General features: G+C 39.8%; 1 protein-coding gene across 5 annotated transcripts in view; it reads left to right on the top strand.

Moving 5' to 3' along the window:
- Positions 1 to 15,192, top strand: part of EXOC2 (exocyst complex component 2) — a 206,728-nt gene extending 191,536 nt beyond the window's left edge. For 2 of the 5 annotated variants that reach the window (XM_063812743.1, XM_063812744.1), the window contains 6 exons: positions 641 to 696; positions 2,848 to 2,970; positions 9,158 to 9,219; positions 11,305 to 11,364; positions 13,577 to 13,707; positions 13,935 to 15,192. In XM_063812743.1, coding sequence (XP_063668813.1) covers positions 641 to 696; positions 2,848 to 2,970; positions 9,158 to 9,219; positions 11,305 to 11,364; positions 13,577 to 13,670 — 395 coding nt within the window. In that variant the 3' untranslated portion in view covers positions 13,671 to 13,707; positions 13,935 to 15,192. Of the gene's footprint in view, positions 1 to 640; positions 697 to 2,847; positions 2,971 to 9,157; positions 9,220 to 11,304; positions 11,365 to 13,576 lie in introns of all 5 variants that reach the window. The other 3 variants (XM_016954799.3, XM_063812741.1, XM_063812742.1) reach the window with 2 other exon arrangements.
- The last annotated feature ends 1,669 nt before the right edge of the window (positions 15,193 to 16,861 follow it).

Here is a 16,861-nt window from a genome sequence, read left to right as displayed (position 1 = left end):
AATCTGATGTTTTATTTTGTCCAGCCTTTAACTTGCTTACAGAATCAAATTCAGTTTTATAAGAAGTTTCTCCTAAAAGTGATTCCTTAAGACAAAAATGGTCCTTCTGCTCAATAACTTGACTTTCACCTTTGGCAGTAAGATGCTATAATTGACATTTAATGTGCATTTTATAAGCATTGTTAAACACCCTCTGTATTTTGTCTGTTACTGCTTATACTGAGTGTGTGTGTATGTTTTACAGTATATATGTTTTACCGTATATGTTTTACAGTGTGTATATATGTTTTACAGTATATATAGATACTTATCTATATATATTCTCTGTGTGTGTGTGCATGAAGAAACTGAAGAACATTCTTAAATTTTCATTTTGAGGCCGACTGAGAGCCAGTTATAGAGAACATAAACAGTGACAGAAATGAAAAACAATAAAAGAAAACTTCTCATTTCTTTTTTTTTCTTTTTGACCTGTATGGAAATACTCCTTTCACCATTTGATTCTCAAAAGGAAATAGTGGTGGTGTTACTTTCTGTTTCTCCTCAGAAAACTCTAAAGCATGGGGTACAGCCTGCCAGCAGGGGAGGGGAGCTTGTGTTATTATTAATGCCTTCTTTCTCTCCTTTATTTCAATTTCAGGTGTCAGAAACTATTTAAAAGAAGCACTGGTGAATATAATTGCCGTGCATGCAGAGGTAAGGTATCATTAGATGTTCCTAAGAGATATGGATAACCAAAAAAAAGAAAAAAGAAAGATGTAAATTTGATTATTTTTATGATGGTCTTTTTTTTTTCCCTCAGAATGTGTCTTGGGTATAAATAAGATACAGTTCAGCTCTTGCTCGCACTGTCTGTCTCTCTCTGTCTCTGTGTGTGTGTGTGTGTGTGTGTGTGTGTGTGTGTGTGTTTAACTGTGAGTCTTTCTCTGAAGTTGTATGTTTTCTTTGATAATTCCAGCTAAATTCATTAATATTTGAAAGGTGAAGATAGATTGCAAGGATGTTTATCCTTCAAAGAATAGTAAATCCCTTATCTGGGAAAATGAATTAACCTCTTTTTAGCCTGTGTACAAATAAGCACTGGTACCTGATTCCTGTAGCAGTGGCTGGGATTCCAGAAAGGCAGACACTGCTTAGAAAGAGACTCGGGGCAGGCCGACACTGGAACAGATGCGTGGTTTCCTGTCCGTGGTTGACTTAGGGTCATGCAGACAGTATTGCTGCTTCTGGGCCATGCGAAAACTTGCTCTCACTTGACACGCTTTCATCTTAAGCTTTGTGTTAACATCCTCAGTGAACATCCTGGTTAGGAGGACTCTTCTGAGGAACATTGAAAGAAGAGACCAGAGCTACCACCATGACCTATGGCTGCCTGTTTTCATTCAGTCATTTCAGGATTTGTTACTCACTGCTTTGCCAACACTTTGAGAGTGGCTGTGGCTCACAGACTAATGGGGGACCAGATAAAGTGGGGCAGATCAAAGAGGCTACCATTCAGTCGTTTCCACTGTTGCCCAGGTGCCTCTTGGGCGACAAGCATCCAAGAAGGGTGTTTTTAGGTTTATGCCGCCTGCTGCATCCAAAAGTATCTGAGGCCATCAAGGTAAACTGAAAAAACATGGTTAATTAAGAGTGAAACCCAAATATGACCAGGGAAGACAAAGATAACACTACCTGGTTCCTAAATTTGGCTAGAAGTTTGAAGCACCAAGAGCAGAAAGAAAACTATAGAACGTTACAGTTTCCAGTTCTTATGAAAGGGAAACATACAAATTCATCTCTAACAATAGAGTTTTTATATGATTTAACTCAGGCAGGAAGTCACCACATAGATCTTTTTATAAGGAGCAATATTTTTAATTGTGATCTTATAAAAAATATAAAAATTCTGTTTTTGTTATGGTAGCATCCTATAGAATTTGAGCCCAAAGTGCAAATTTAGGTGCAGTTGTTGCAAGCATTTCTTCGGTAGGTGGGCAGAACTGTGAGATCTGTGGAAATTGTAGTGATGGTGCTGATTCCTAGTGAGGCAGCTTTTATTAATGTCTATTATCAATTGCCATGGGCTTATAATGACTGAAAGGAGAATTTCATTCATAGTATTTGCTATTTGCTACATAATCTTAAATTGCCAAAAATGTCCTTGGACACTCAAGTTATGTTTGAGTTAATTCAAATATTTAATGCTAGTGGCTCAATCTGAAAAAAGGAAAAGCTTAAAAAGAAAATATGATTTACTGTCATTTATGAATCAGCAGAGTCAGATGTTTCAGTAAATCTCCAAAGACAGTAACTCTCAGTTTGAAAGTCTCAAACTTTAAGGTTTGAAAATAATGTAAGTCAAATAAAATGAAATACATATTTAGTACAGTATGTGTAAAATTGTGGGGGGGGGCTTGTTCTCCAATACAGAATGGGGTACCCCATATGAAATGGTGTTTGTCAGAGTTTAAGGAGAGTCTGACACAATATTTTTTTAAATTGTGGTAAAATATTGACCCAGTATGTTCTTATTTCTCTAATTTCTTCTTTAGAGATGTTTCTTTCCAGTGAAAGGGGCAAGAGGCAAAAGAAATGTTCAAAACAGTTTTTATTTTGTCAACATCAGTAATGCCTTTCAAAATTATATTTGCCAATATTGTATTTTTAAGAGAATTTTTGTTGTTAATCAGTCAATAGAATTTAAATATAAGTCTGTATCTTCCTTTCATTTATAATTTTGGCCTTTTAAAAATGACTTAGAAGTCCTATTGATTTTCTTTTGTTTTGTTTTGAATGTTACTTTGTCTTTAACAAATTCAAGTCAAAAAGCCCCACAAAGCACCATGTCTTCCTATTTCAAACCAGGTGTTCACCATTTCCAAAGAACTGGTCCCTCGGGTACTATCCAAGGTGATAGAAGCAGTTTCTGAAGAGCTCAGTCGACTGATGCAGTGTGTTTCATCCTTCAGCAAAAATGGAGCTTTACAGGTAACAAAATCATTCAATTTCATATTGAACTTCTGTTGTTATTTAAAGCATATAAAATGTTTTTAGTCATCAATCTTATGATATGACAGGCTTCTTTTAATGGATCTACTGATTGAAGAAGTTCATATTCTTTCTTGCATAAGCCATACCCATGAAGCATTGTCTACAAGTTTCAGAGTTTCTGTTTCTTTACAGTACAGCAAGATCTTAAAGACTTCTGCCAAATTATCTGAATGCAGAATCCTTCAAAAGTTTTGTGATTTTTATTTTTATTTTCCAACTATCTTCATGACATTCCATTCCGCAGGAAATTTTTAACAACTTGCTTTTAATAAGTCTTTTGAAAGCATTCAGTGCAGTTTGCATAGAAACAACAAATAACTGTCTCTTTTGTTTAAATTACATAATTATAACTGCCGTAAACACCAGTTGACTTTGGCATGCACGTAACCAGCTGGTAGTTGCTAGGCGTGCCTGCAGATGGAAGCGTGCGCTTCTGCCTGGGAGCTCCTCATGTGATGGCTGGCAGCGTGGCAGTGAGTTTCAAAAAGCAGTGCCCTTCTTCTTCCAGCCATGGCTGAGGAAGCTCCTATCAGGCCAGCCCGCCACAAATAACAACTGTAAACTTAAATATCAAAAAATAAATTTTTTTTTTTAATTTTGAAAAAATCCCTGAAGACACCAGAGAATGACCATTGGTGGGCAGATTCTAGAGGAAATGGCACCCGCATGAATTTCTTATTTCTTATGGATTTTAACCTAAAGCCAGGTCCAGGAGTGCCTAAAACTCCAAGACAAAACATGCTTTCTGGCTCGAAAAACAGGCTTTGGAGCAGCCACCACTACGGCTAGGTGAGAGAGGTATCCCATAGAGGAGTCTCTCCATATGCATGGTCAGACTCCACTCCAGCCAGCCCAGCGAAGGCTAGAAGAACTGAAGTAAGAATTGGATGCTGCCCAAGAGCCAAGAGTTATTAGAGTCCAAATAAGTTAACTGCTTGCTAAAACAAACAAATAAAAAATCAGCAGTCCTTAGAGATATATTACAGAATCCAGAGTCTCCACAGCATAACATTCACAATGTCCGGGATGCAAATTTAATTGAATTCAAATTTAATTGAAATGCACAAATAACTGGGAAAACATGACTTATTCCTAATACAAAACATGATCACCTGAAGCCACCCTTAAGATGACCCAGGTATTGGAATTAGCAGACAAGGATTTTAACCCAGCGGCATCAGATGATGTGAAGGAAACTGTGCTCCTCATAAATCAGTAGGTGGGAAATCTCAGCGGAGAAATAGAAACCCTAAAACAGGAACTAAATGGAATTTCTGGAATGGAAAAACACAGTAGATGAATTTTTAAAAATCTACTAGATGATAATAATAGAATTTTTAAAAAGTCAGTTAACTTGTAAACCAATAGAAATTATCCAGTATGAACAACAGAAATAAGGATAATTGGGGGAAAAAAGCAAGCGGAGCTCTCAGCCCGTGGGACAATGTCTCAATATCCAGCATGCACGTAATTAGATTTTCAAAAGTGTAAGAATGACCCATCAGCCACATGAAAGGATGAACAACATCGTTAGTTAGCAGGGAAATGAAAATTAACACTACAATGCGATGCCATCACACATCCATCAGGATAAAAATTAAAGACTGACTCTAGCAGACGTCGGCAAGAATGTGATGGAACTAGAGCTCTCACACGTCGTCGAGGACGCGATGTAGCAACTACTTAGGGAAGAGCTCCTGCACTTTCTTCTCAAGCTAAACATACACATACGTACCCTATGACCCAGCTATTCCGATCCTAGTTATTTAAGCAAGAGAACTGAAAACGTATTTTCAGTTTCGTATATGTTGTATAAATGCTACAAAACATATTTGTAAGAATGTTCACCATGGGTTCGAGACACAAAACATATTTATAAGAATGTTCAGGCCAGGCGCGGTGGCTCACACCTGTAATCCCAGCACTCTGGGAGGCTGAGGTGGGCGGATCACAAGGTCAGGAGATCGAGACCATCCTGGCTAACACGGTGAAACCCATCTCTACTAAAAATACAAAAAATTAGCCGGGCGCGGTGGCAGGTGCCCGTAGTCCCAGCTACTCTGGAGGCTGAGGCAGGAGAATGGCGCGAACCCGGGAGGCGGAGCTTGCAGTGAGCCGAGATCATGCCACTGCAGTCTGGCCTGGGCGAAAGAGCGAGACTCCGTCTTAAAAAAAAAAAAAAAAAATGTTCACCATGGGTTCGAGAGGAGCCTGGGCAACATAGTAACACCTTGTCTCTACAAAAAAAAAAAAATTGTTTTAATTATCCAAGTGTGGTGCTGTGTGCCTGTGGTCCCAGCTGTTTGGGAGGCTAAGGTGGGAGGCTTGCTTGAGCCCAGGAAGTCAAGGCTGCAGTGAACTGTGATCGTGCTACTGCATCCAGACTGGGCAACAGAGTGACACCCTTTCTCAAAAAAATAAGAATGTTCGTAGTCAATTTTATTCATAATCAAAAACTGAAAACCCAGGTGTCCATCAATACAGTAAATAAACTAATATATTCATACAGTCAAATACTATTCCACATTAAAGAGAATAAATTACTGGTACAGCGCAGTGAATCCCAGGAGCATTATGCGGAATGAAGGAATCCTTACACAGACATATACGTATACTGTATAGTTTTCATTTACATGAAGTTCTAGAACAAATAAAACTAACTGTGATGAGAAACTCAGAACAGTGGCTTCCTGTGGGTGGTGGGGGTTCCTAGGGTGGGGCCTTAGGGATCGTCACAGGGTGCTGGTTCTGTATTGTGATCTGGGTTTCCATCACAGGTGTATACATCAGTCAAAACTCATCAAATGCCACACTTCGAGATTTGTCTGTTGTGTAGTATGTACATTCTAACTGTAAAAAAAAAACGGGTGCAAATAGTCCACTGTAGTTAATGATATGCACACTGAAGTGGATCAGAACTACAGGACTGAGTGACGGATGGAAGCCATGTGGTCATGTGAGGCTGTGTTACTGGGAGAGCCTGTGGGTAAACAGGCATTCACTGTAAAGTTCTTTCAGAGCCTCCATACATTTGAAATTTTTTCAAAATACATATTTGGGAAAGAAAAAGAGCAGAGAGCACTTGTTAATTTGGTTAGGGGAGAATCTGTTGCAAAAGCTTCTGCTGTGTTTCCATTTGCCACCAGTTTTCTCTGAAAATTGATGTATCAGATCTTTGATATTATAGTTTAAGTTGAAAGGTCATGGTTATTATAATAGTTCCATCACAGGAGATGAGTAGTATAAACTGTGTAATACTACAGATGAATGAACAGGCAGTCGCAGTGGCTACTGTGGGCCTTAGCAGTCTTAGAATTTTAACAGGCATCTACCCTCTCTACACATTACCTCCGTAATCCGTTTATCTGATGGCTAAACCACTCTCAAAACCAGCAGAGAGAGGTTGGGAAGTGATCTCAGAATTAGCTGGAAAATTTTTTCACATACACATGTCCAGAAACTACTGGCCATCAAACTGTTCCAGCCTCCAGTTTTTGAGACCTCCTCGGGCCTGGACAGACATGTGTATTTTGAAAAAGGTCGTGAGTCTAAACTCCCGCTTCACTCTCCCACTGAGAATGACTTTGAGAGCTTCCTTCCTTGAGGCCATAACTCTAAGAGGGGGATAGCAGGTTAACCTTTGATAGGCAATTAGGTGCCAAACTCCAGAACTGTCCTGAGAGCTTGGTGAAAAGGGGAGTGACAGTTTGGTGATTTTGGCAGATCTTTTAGCGTGATGTTTTCTGGATTACAGTTTTGTAGGTATTATATAGCTAACCACAGTTTTTATAATTGGCATAACTTACAGGTTAATTAAAACACTCTATCACCTTGATTGAATAAAATTTCTACCAGAAGATTGGTTTTGTAGTAATTTAATCTTTCTCCTAAAATGGTCAGCTGAAAGTTCTACCTTTTTTCCTGGTAGGTCTGTTTTTACCTATACTAGAATATAAACAAAATAGAGACAGAAATTGTCATACTTTCTAGCATTTGTAACTTTCTAGTTATATACTGTTTTTCAGGCTTCTAAGGGACTGAAAAAATGAAACCAAACAATTGCCTTCCAAACAGAAAAAGGTCACTGAATATCCTGTGTCATATATATCTGCTTTGATCTAGATGGCTTACAGAATTTCTAGTAAACTGTGAAGAGCTGGCTGTGTCTTTTGTCATTGTTTTATGTTTTGTCCACTCCTTGAGAATAAGGGATATTTCTTTTAAATGTTCTCCTGTGTGTCCCACTCACTGTGGGCACCTACTTCAGAACATCAAGTTATCATCATCAGTGGGTCTGCTGGAGCTCCCAGGAAACTGACTTGTATGTCAGATCACACTTATTCATGCTTGCGTAGAAGTGAAAGCTTAACTTTTTTCTTAAAACTTTTATGAAATATTTCACATAGCATACGATCTGTCTACAATAGAAAAAGAATATGCAATTCAATGATTTTTAGTATATTCAAAGAGCTGTCCAGTCATCACCATAATCAATTTTAGAACATTTCATCCCAAAAGAAACCCCTGACCCATTAAGTCTAATCATTTGCCTCCCAAACCACCCTTTCCCCCTACAGACAACTACCAATTGGCTTTCTATCTCTATGATTTGTCTACTCTGAAAATTTCATATAAATGGAAACATGAAAATATGACCCTTTGTGACTGGCTTCTTTCATGTAGCGTAATGTTTCAGGGTTCATCCATGTTGTGACATAGGCCAGTGCCTTGCTTCTTTTTACATATAATATTCCACTTTAAATATGCCACATTTTATTTATCCATTCATCAGTTGATGGGCATTTGTGTTTTTCCCACCTTTGATTAATATGCAGAATGCTTCTGTGAACACTCCTATGCAAGTTCTTGTGTGGACATCTGTTTTCATGTCTCGTGCGTGCATACCAAGGAGCGGAATTGCTAGGTCATGTGGTTACTCTATACTTAATCTTCTGAGGAACTGCCAGACGGTTCTCCAAAGTGGCAGACATTCCTACCAGCAATTTTTGAGGGTTCCAATGTCTCTACATCCTCACCAGTATTTGTTATTGTCTCTCTTATTGATTATAGCCATCCTAGTGGGTGTGAAGTGATACCTCATTCTGTGGGTCGTCCTTTCACATTCTGGATGGTGTCTTTTGTAGCACTGGATTTTTAATTTTGGTGAAGTCCACTTTATCTGTTTTGTTGTTCATACTTTTGGCATGATTTCTAAGAAGGGTTTCCTAGCCTAAGGTCACAAAGATTTACACTGGGTTTCTTCTGATAGTTTCATAATTTTCTTACATTTAGATCTGTGATCCGTGTTAATTTTTGTGTTAAGGAAAGGATTCAACTTCATTCTTCTGCATGTGGATATCCAGTTGCCCTAGCACCATTTGTTGAAGAGACTGTTCTTCCCCCACTGAGTGGTCTTCGCACCCTTGTTGATTAGCAGTTGATCATAAATATGAGGGTATACAATATTTAAATATATTTTAGCTTTGGAGTATGGCTGAAGTCAGAAAGTCTGAGACCTCTAAATGTGTTACTCTAAGATTGTTTTGGCTGTTCTGAGTGCCTTGCATTTCGTTATGAATTTTACAATCAGCTTGCCAGTTTCCATTAAGGAAAAAAAAAGCAGCTGTGATTTTAATAGAGATTGCATTGAATCCATAGAGCAGAGTTTAGGTTTTGAGATTAAGGCAGTGTGCCTGCAAGGGCATAGGTGTCAGGAAGCATGCCAAGCCACATCCTTACCTCTGTGGGACACGGGCCCTTTCAGGGCAGTGTTTCAAAGTGTCTTTCCTCTTGCAAGACTAAAAGAAAAATTAGTGGTTAGAGAGTAAATACAGATGGCTGGAAAATCATGACACAGTTTGTACTTTTCATAGTGAGATATCTAGTTCCCTGCCCTCACACAGTCATCCTTGACTACAAGTTAATTTTCAGTCAACGAACATTTTGTGGTAGCAAATTTCTTCGGCCTGTTTTAGAAACTCTACTCATGACTGGCGGTCACCATGGTGGTATTACGCCAACCCCATCCTATGATGAGCAGGCTGGAGACCCTTCACCTTAGTACTTGTTTATATTGGATAATATAAATTTTCCTGTTGTCACTTTGTCTTTTTCTCATTTGCAGGCGAGACTTGAAATCTGTGCTTTGAGGGACACTGTGGCTGTTTACCTGACACCCGAAAGCAAGTAAGTGGCAGTGTTCTTTAGTTGAGTGCTCTATTAAAAATAAAGGTTGTCTTACTAGTCAATTCTGTCCTCTGTAAAGATGACTGATCAGAGCACATGCTCATGAATTTGTGATGTGATAAAGTTTATGTCAAGGCCACTTTGTAACACAATGTAAATGAAAGGGGTTTAATATAATTTTTTCATTTACTACTGACAAATCTTAGTCTTATAATACAGCAGAGTATGACATACTTCTTAAAGCAAAAGAGGATGAGAACTGAGTCTTAGTCTGTTCATAGCAGACTCTGAAGGACAGCTCAAGTGCTGTAAATATCAGTGTAAGAGGAAGCCTTGTGGTTTCTCTGCAAAATTTTGTAGTGGAAATTTGATAATTTTTAGCTGTTTTGAATGAAAGTCAGGATTTCCTACCATTGAAATATCAGTAGGTGAAGTGAAGCAGAACTACTGTTTGTCTGTGCAAAATTGTTTACTACGTGGGCAACATTACCTAGGAAATACTGGGTTATAGTGTTGATGTGCCTGAGAAGCCAAGTAGTATGCAAATGAAATGTTTGAGGACACTGTAATATGCTTACTCACTCATTTCCAGCATCTGATAACATGGCTTGCTATCATTCTTACTGTCAGCTTTGCAACTGAAAATACTTTTTCCATTTTTTCCTAACAAATGAAGTTAGCCTTTCATTCCCGTCGGTCGTCGGTCACAGCTCACCAGCAGCCATTTTTAGCGGGCCCCATGTTCACCGTTTAGCCACACCTTTTCCCAGCCATCGTTTGTCTGCACAACATGCTAACAGGATGGAAAGCACCCAGCCCATGTTGGATGTGTGCACACTTCATGCAAATGCCTACTCTCTTCCTGCTGACTTGATTTTAGAGTATAAGGTACTCATCTATAGAGGAAGTTTAAAATATTCTAGGCAAGCTTTTGAGGGTGTTAAATGAGAAAATGTGCCAAATCACTTTTTAATTTTCAGTACCCTGCCAATAATATGTAGTATGTTTATCATTATTGTCATACTGTCAAAACAATTACATCACATTTCTTTCAATTAATCAAAAAGAGGTTCATAAGAAACAAGCTGACGGTGGAGGTAGCGGCAGTGGCTTCCACACCAGGAAAGAGCCCGCTGAATGTGGGGAGTGCGCCAAGCCACCCGTCCCACACCCCACCGCGCCCTCCCGGGAGCAGCTGGAGATGCCCAGCACTGGGTTTTATGACTCTGTTGGAACTTTTCAGTCTCTCTGTTGCTGTGACACTTGCCCCTGATTTGAGGAATATTGCTCAAAAATGTATTTCCTGGTAGATTGAGCATGTTTTTACAATATAAAAGCAACGACCCCCTAAAGTCAAGAATTACATTATTTCTTCACCTTAACCAATCATAAGAGAGATAAAAGAACTGTTCCTTTGTGAATGGTACAAGTTAATTACCACACAGTCTCCCCTATATGCTTTTCATTTGGTTTGGTAATTTTTCTAATACTTTCTCCTTGTAAAAGCTAAACATCCCAAAGTTTTCTTTTTAAAATTCTTTCCTTTTACCTTCATGTAAAGAACTTACGTTGAATTTTTAAAGCATCTATATAGCTCTCCATTTTTCTACAAGTTTTAAGTAGACTAATTATTATAAGACATTGGCTGTAGATCAGGCCCTGTGCAGGCCAAATACTGTAAACACCCCACTGTGTCATCTTTCAAAAGGTCATCCCCATTTCTTAGAGTAACTGGACTATCTCCAGTTGTTTGTTTTGAAAAGACTCCTTTTAAATTAAACATGTTCACATTAAGCTCTCCTCTATCACTAGCATCCTTTCGAAGATGTTTTTCCTTTAGCTTTTCAAGTAGCGTTTCATTTCCTATTTGAGTTTTTCTGACCCTGTTGCTACAAAGCCTCCACCTGGTAGCTACACCTTCGCTTTTACTTTTACTTTTTCTATTGTTTTTCACTTTTACTTTTTCTCATATTTCCTTGCTTCACTGGCTTTTATTGGCTTCTCAATAATTAAGGGATGCTTAAGAATTTGTCAGCAGTTCTCCTGTGCAAGGCTTCAACTTCAGTGTGGCTGTTTGTGTTCCAGGTCAAGTTTTAAGCAGGCTTTGGAAGCCTTGCCCCAGCTTTCCAGTGGAGCAGATAAAAAGTAAGTCCTGTGTGCTGTTCTTAGGAGCCAGTTGAATGTGCTCAACAAGGTTTTGTTTCCTAAAATACCTTTTAAAAATAATGATTTGGATTCTAGGAAGAGCAGAATCCAAATAAGAATCAGAATAAGCAGATGTACCTACTTAATAGCGTTAGTAGGTACATCTCGTCACCTGTAACTTGCATGTCTTCTGAGTGACAGAATAAGGTAAGACCTTTCTTCCGGGTTTAGGAGAATTTAGAAGTTGGCTCTCGTTTCAAGTGACTGGTATAGAAAAGGTCTTAAGAAAGCTATCTATGACTTATTCAGTAAACTGTATTAGTAGCATACATAAGAAGTAATGGAAAAAAGAAGACAGCATAGTAAAATGCAGGAGTCAGTGATTTTTTTTTTAATCTTTGAGTAATTCAGTAGTATTTATTTTGTGTTCTATAAAATACAAAACGTTATGAAAGTAGATGTGCGCATATGGCATAATAAAGTTTTATATATACATATATATTTCATTAGACCACACTGATGATCTCAACCTGAATTTAAACTTTACTACTCATAGAACAGGAAACGGACCTAAGAGAAAATCTAGGCCAGGTAAATTTCATAAATGCCCAGGCTCCCCCGAGCTGAGGCAGTCTTCATTCCTTCACCACCCCCCCTGCACGTGGCTGCCGGGCCCGTAGCCAGGCACATGTGGTGCACTGACCGAAATGCTGGCACCGTGAATGCAGTGCAGACTCAGGGCAGAGAGATCACATAGGCTGGGCCATGGGGGGAAGCTGTCACATGGCATCGATGCACAGAGCAGGCAGCAGACCAGCCCTTCCACCATCAGTCCCTGGGGGCATCGCCGCCCCGCCCCGCACGCATCCCACGTGGGCGCATGGCAGCTGTGCAGACAGTGCCTGCACAATCAGCCCTTTCTTCCTTTTTCTCGCTGCTTCTCTAACTTCCAGCCTCTATTTGAATTGGTTCCAAACCCTGTTCATTTCTTTAAAATAAATATGATAAAAGATTGAAACAGTCACTGCTACGTTTCATATGTGGAACAGGGCTCAAAAGGTAGTGTGTCAAGAACAATACACACCCTGAAATAGCCCCAGGTCAGGACTATATTTTAGATTTGCTGTGGGGATAGCATTCTAATATTGAACATTGTTAAACTGTGAAATAATCTCTTGACCTCAGTACTGTTAAACCCAGTTCTTGGTTGCTGCATCCAAACCAGGAAAACTCTAAGATCCTTTCTAGCTTTAAAATTAGATGACTAGGGCCGGGCATGGTGGCTCATGCCTGTAATCCCAGCACTTTGGGAGTCTGAGGTGGGCGGATCACGACTTCAGGAAATCAAGACCATCCTGGCCAACATGGTAAAACCCCGTCTCTACTAAAAATACAAAAATTAGCCGGGTGTGGTGGCGGGCACCTGTAGTTTCAGCTACTCAGGAGGTTGAGGCAGGAGAATTGCTTGAATCTGGGAGGTGGAGGTTGCAGTGAGCTGAAATCGCGCCACTGCACTCCAGCCTGGGTGACAAGGGCAAAACTCCATCTGAAAAAAAGAAAAAAAATTAGATGACTATATCAAATCAGTTGGGGAAACATTGCGATATCAGGTAGCAAAGCGATTTGCCTAGTGGAATTAGCCCTAACCCTGCTTCCCCTGGTGGTTAACTCACTGCTTTCGCTCCCCACTCTCTAATACCTGTTAATACAAAATGAGAGGAAGGGAAAGTCAGCAGTGGCTGCTGGGAGATGGGGTTAGGGAAGAGGCTGACTAGAGGGGCAGCAGGGGAAAGGGTGCAGCCATGCCACGTGCTGTAGCCTGTTACACTCCGGTATGGCTTTGCCAGCGTTCATAGAACCATCTAACAAAATGAATTTGAAGGTGTGTAAATTATTTTAGAGTTGAATTTCTAAAAAAGAATAGGCCCAAACATCAGTCTGTATTAGGGAGGAATCTAATTAATCTTGGGAGGGGATAGGAAGGAGATGTTTCTGTACAAACATAAATATGTATATCAGTATATCCTATTTGATCAACTTCTTTGATTGATGTGTTTCTTTTGCTGAGTTAAGGACCATAGATAGAACTTTTCAGCTGCCTTCTCCACACAGCAAGCCCAGGCAGAGCCGGGCACTGGCTCCCCTGGTGTTTTCTTGCGTTGCTAGGTCGCCCCACCTGTCAGGCTGTAAAACAAGTGTCTCCGTCCTACAGGTTACTGGAAGAGCTCCTGAACAAGTTCAAGAGTAGCATGCACTTGCAGCTCACCTGTTTCCAAGCAGCTTCTTCAACCATGATGAAAACATAAATATCTGCCACATAAAAGAAGTCCAGGAAAATAACACGTAATAAGACTGTTCACTCTCTAAGTACCCTAAAGGTATTTGGTGTATTAAACATTGGGTTTGCCATTTTTCTCTTTTTTCTTCCTCTGACTTCGAAAATTGTTGGTATACATTTCAACTAAAATGACCTCATTTGAAATGCCCAGGAAGTATTTGTTTTGCCATTCTTACTAGATCAGATCCTGTATGACTTTAAAATACATTTTAAAATATATTTTGCATCTCAGCAGAAGATTGAGTGCTGCAGGAAGAGCTGCTTCTGCAGGGAGTTTTCTGGAATGGCGTGGCACATATTGAAGCATTTCTCAGTGTCCCGTTCACGGAAGCGCAGGCAGCTCCCACGACACACGGAGAGACTGACTGATAAGAGATTTGGAAAGCTATGTAGACATCTTGGGAGCTCTTACTGTCCTAAACTGTACAGCTGTGCTTAAAACCCTTATTTCATATAAATGGCCTTAAGTTTTCTAATTCAAGCAGGTTTTTGGAAAAATTTGTGGTCTCCGTTAAAATACATATTACAACTGGGGTAGATTATTTGTGGTCCAGGTGTCTGTGATTTAACTTTGCATTTTGCTATCTGATTTTTATTTTTCACAGGGCTAAGCATGAGCTTTCATTCTCACTCACTCACTCTTAATTTGTCGTGCGTCACTTCACATGCATGTGTTGCAGTCCCTGAGGCCCTGTGTGTTATCTGTGATGGAGTGTGAATGTGTAACGGGCACTGTGTTACACTCACAGGTGTTGGCGGGGCGGTCACAGACTTCAGGGTCCCCTAAAGGAAAGGCCAGGCTCCGCGTGGACGGCCAACTCCCTGCCCGCTCCTTCAGCAGGTGACTTCTCTGCCACTTCTTACCTGCTGAAGGATCTTGCTCAGTAGCTGGAACGATGCTGCTGTCACACAGTCTCTTCTCTGAAACTTCAGGATGCTCCTTGGTCACCAGGCAGTGGGAGCTGTAGACCAGCCGCATGCACTTGCCCCACATTCACTGCTGACTGGCTTCACTGGAATAGGTTCAGGTCACCGGGACTTCTCTCAGAGTCAGCGGCCCACCCAACTCCCTCATACCGTCGCATCTGAAAATTTTCAGAGAAGAATTCTCTTTGTAGTCGGCTTGTCAGGGTTTTCAAATTTTTCTATGGTTATTTTTAAATCTCTTTTTTTTAATGCTAAAATTAATGTCCTCATTAATGCAAGTAATTTTAGAGCACAGTGTAGCCATGTACAGTTTTCATTATTTAAAATAAATAAATGTGTTGGTTCATTTGGTGTATGGGGGGACATCATCTTAACTGGAAATGAAGGTTTAATCTTTCACAAATGTGCTTGATAAAGCTGTTAAGAATTGTCTTTCCTAAGTATGTTAAGTGTTGTATCTAACTCAACTGTGAGCTAAGTTTAAAAACTGCAATCATGAATGTTTGTGTTATTTTAAATATCTACTACAGCACATTCAGCCAATAAAGAATCTGCCTTTAATGTAAGTTGTAATTTACTTGACATTTTTCCCTAAGGGTCTTTATTTCAACATTTTCATATTTCTACTGTTAACACTCAAAATACTTACATTCTGGTTAACCCTGTATTGGTAAACACATTGTCAGAAACCATCTGTCAGGTCCTGCTAATTCTGTTTGCTGGGGACTTACCATGTGCGAGGCACACCATGAAGTGCCTCGTTGAATCCTCACAACAGCCTTATGATACATGTGGGCTAGCTTACCGCCACGTCCATTTAGCAGAGGAAGGAATCAGGGCTTAGAGAGAGGTTGGTGACTTCCGTAAGACTGCAAGGCAGTAAGTAGCAGGACTCATGTTCACACTCTGGCTCTGTATGTCCTTGACTTCACTACTGCTCAGCTCTTCCTTCCAGCGGAATATGCTTTCTGACATCCATCCACCTGGGTCACAGCTCAGAGAAAGTTCATCAATTCCAGAGGCTAATAAACAGTAGCAACACGGAAACCGGTAGTGCTTTTATGGCTCAGAGTGGAAGGTAAAGGCCTAAAAACCCCATACCCAAGTGAGGGAGTTCAAGGACTACTATTCCAACAAGTCAGGGGGGACTTCTTGGAAGAAAGGGGGATTTCAAGAGCTACTTGAGTTACAGAACCCTGGTTTAGTGGGTAAGAGGAGATGAATATGAAATAAGTTAGATGAAAGCTGAGAGAGAAACCAGGACCTGGAGCAAGTTAACGAGGCAGCTGAGAAAACAAATTAGGGAGGTTCAAGGTACTTCAGTGCTCCAGTGGCATTTCATTTTCAGCACACCCATGTTCTTTGCGGGTCAGCATGGCTTCATGTGAGTTAGCTAAGCTGGCCTCACTTGAATGGTAAAGAGCTATTAGGAATCACTTGGTTTTTTACTAAGACTTTCTATATCAGTGTACCATGAAAGACCATATTCTAGAAATGATGTGGGCATTGCAAAACAAGCATCATTGCCTTAGGCTGAGCACACTGACTCATTCTCCTGTCTCTGTCATCTTTGCATGTAGATTTTTTTAAAGGGAAGAAATAGGATTATATTTTTTTTCTGGATTTGGTACAAGGTGGTGGTGTGTATTTCTGTTTTGATCACGTGCTATGGGATATTCTATTAGTTTCATAAGAGTGTTGTGTAATATGTTTTCAGAAAAGTTAGAAATTTTAACTAGTTTTTAAATCAAGATTAGGTTTCTAAAAGTCAAATATGTAATATTCATAAAATAATTATGCATAGACTAAACTTGCACACATTTTTGTCACTGAACATTTATCTGTTGGTTCTGTTGCAAAGATTTTCATATAGATCTGTGAACTGCTCTGAAAGATATATTTAATATATCACTCCTCAATTAGAGCAGCAGCCATAATTATTTTAGCTTTGCTTTAAACACAGTTGCATATTACTCTATACTAGGGCCATTATGCTTTTTGTGTGCTGATCTCATCTCATTTCTGCTCCCCCAGGGGAGGATTTATTACATTGAGGTTTATTACATGTATTACTGGAAAGCCTTTTTGTACCTGGCCAGGTTAAAAATATATAGCAATAAACATCTTACGGACAAGACCTGGGTCTTTGGGTAACTTGTTTGCAGTTTGGCTAATGAAAGGCAGTAGGATATCAGAGTGTCTTTCTCCTGTCTAGGCACAGAAAATCCTAGA

Source organism: Pan troglodytes, chromosome 5 (genome assembly GCF_028858775.2).
Source record: "Pan troglodytes isolate AG18354 chromosome 5, NHGRI_mPanTro3-v2.0_pri, whole genome shotgun sequence".
Lineage (NCBI taxonomy): Eukaryota > Metazoa > Chordata > Mammalia > Primates > Hominidae > Pan > Pan troglodytes.
The sequence above is the reverse complement of the archived record's forward strand: the minus strand, read 5'-3'. Positions and strand labels throughout refer to the sequence as shown.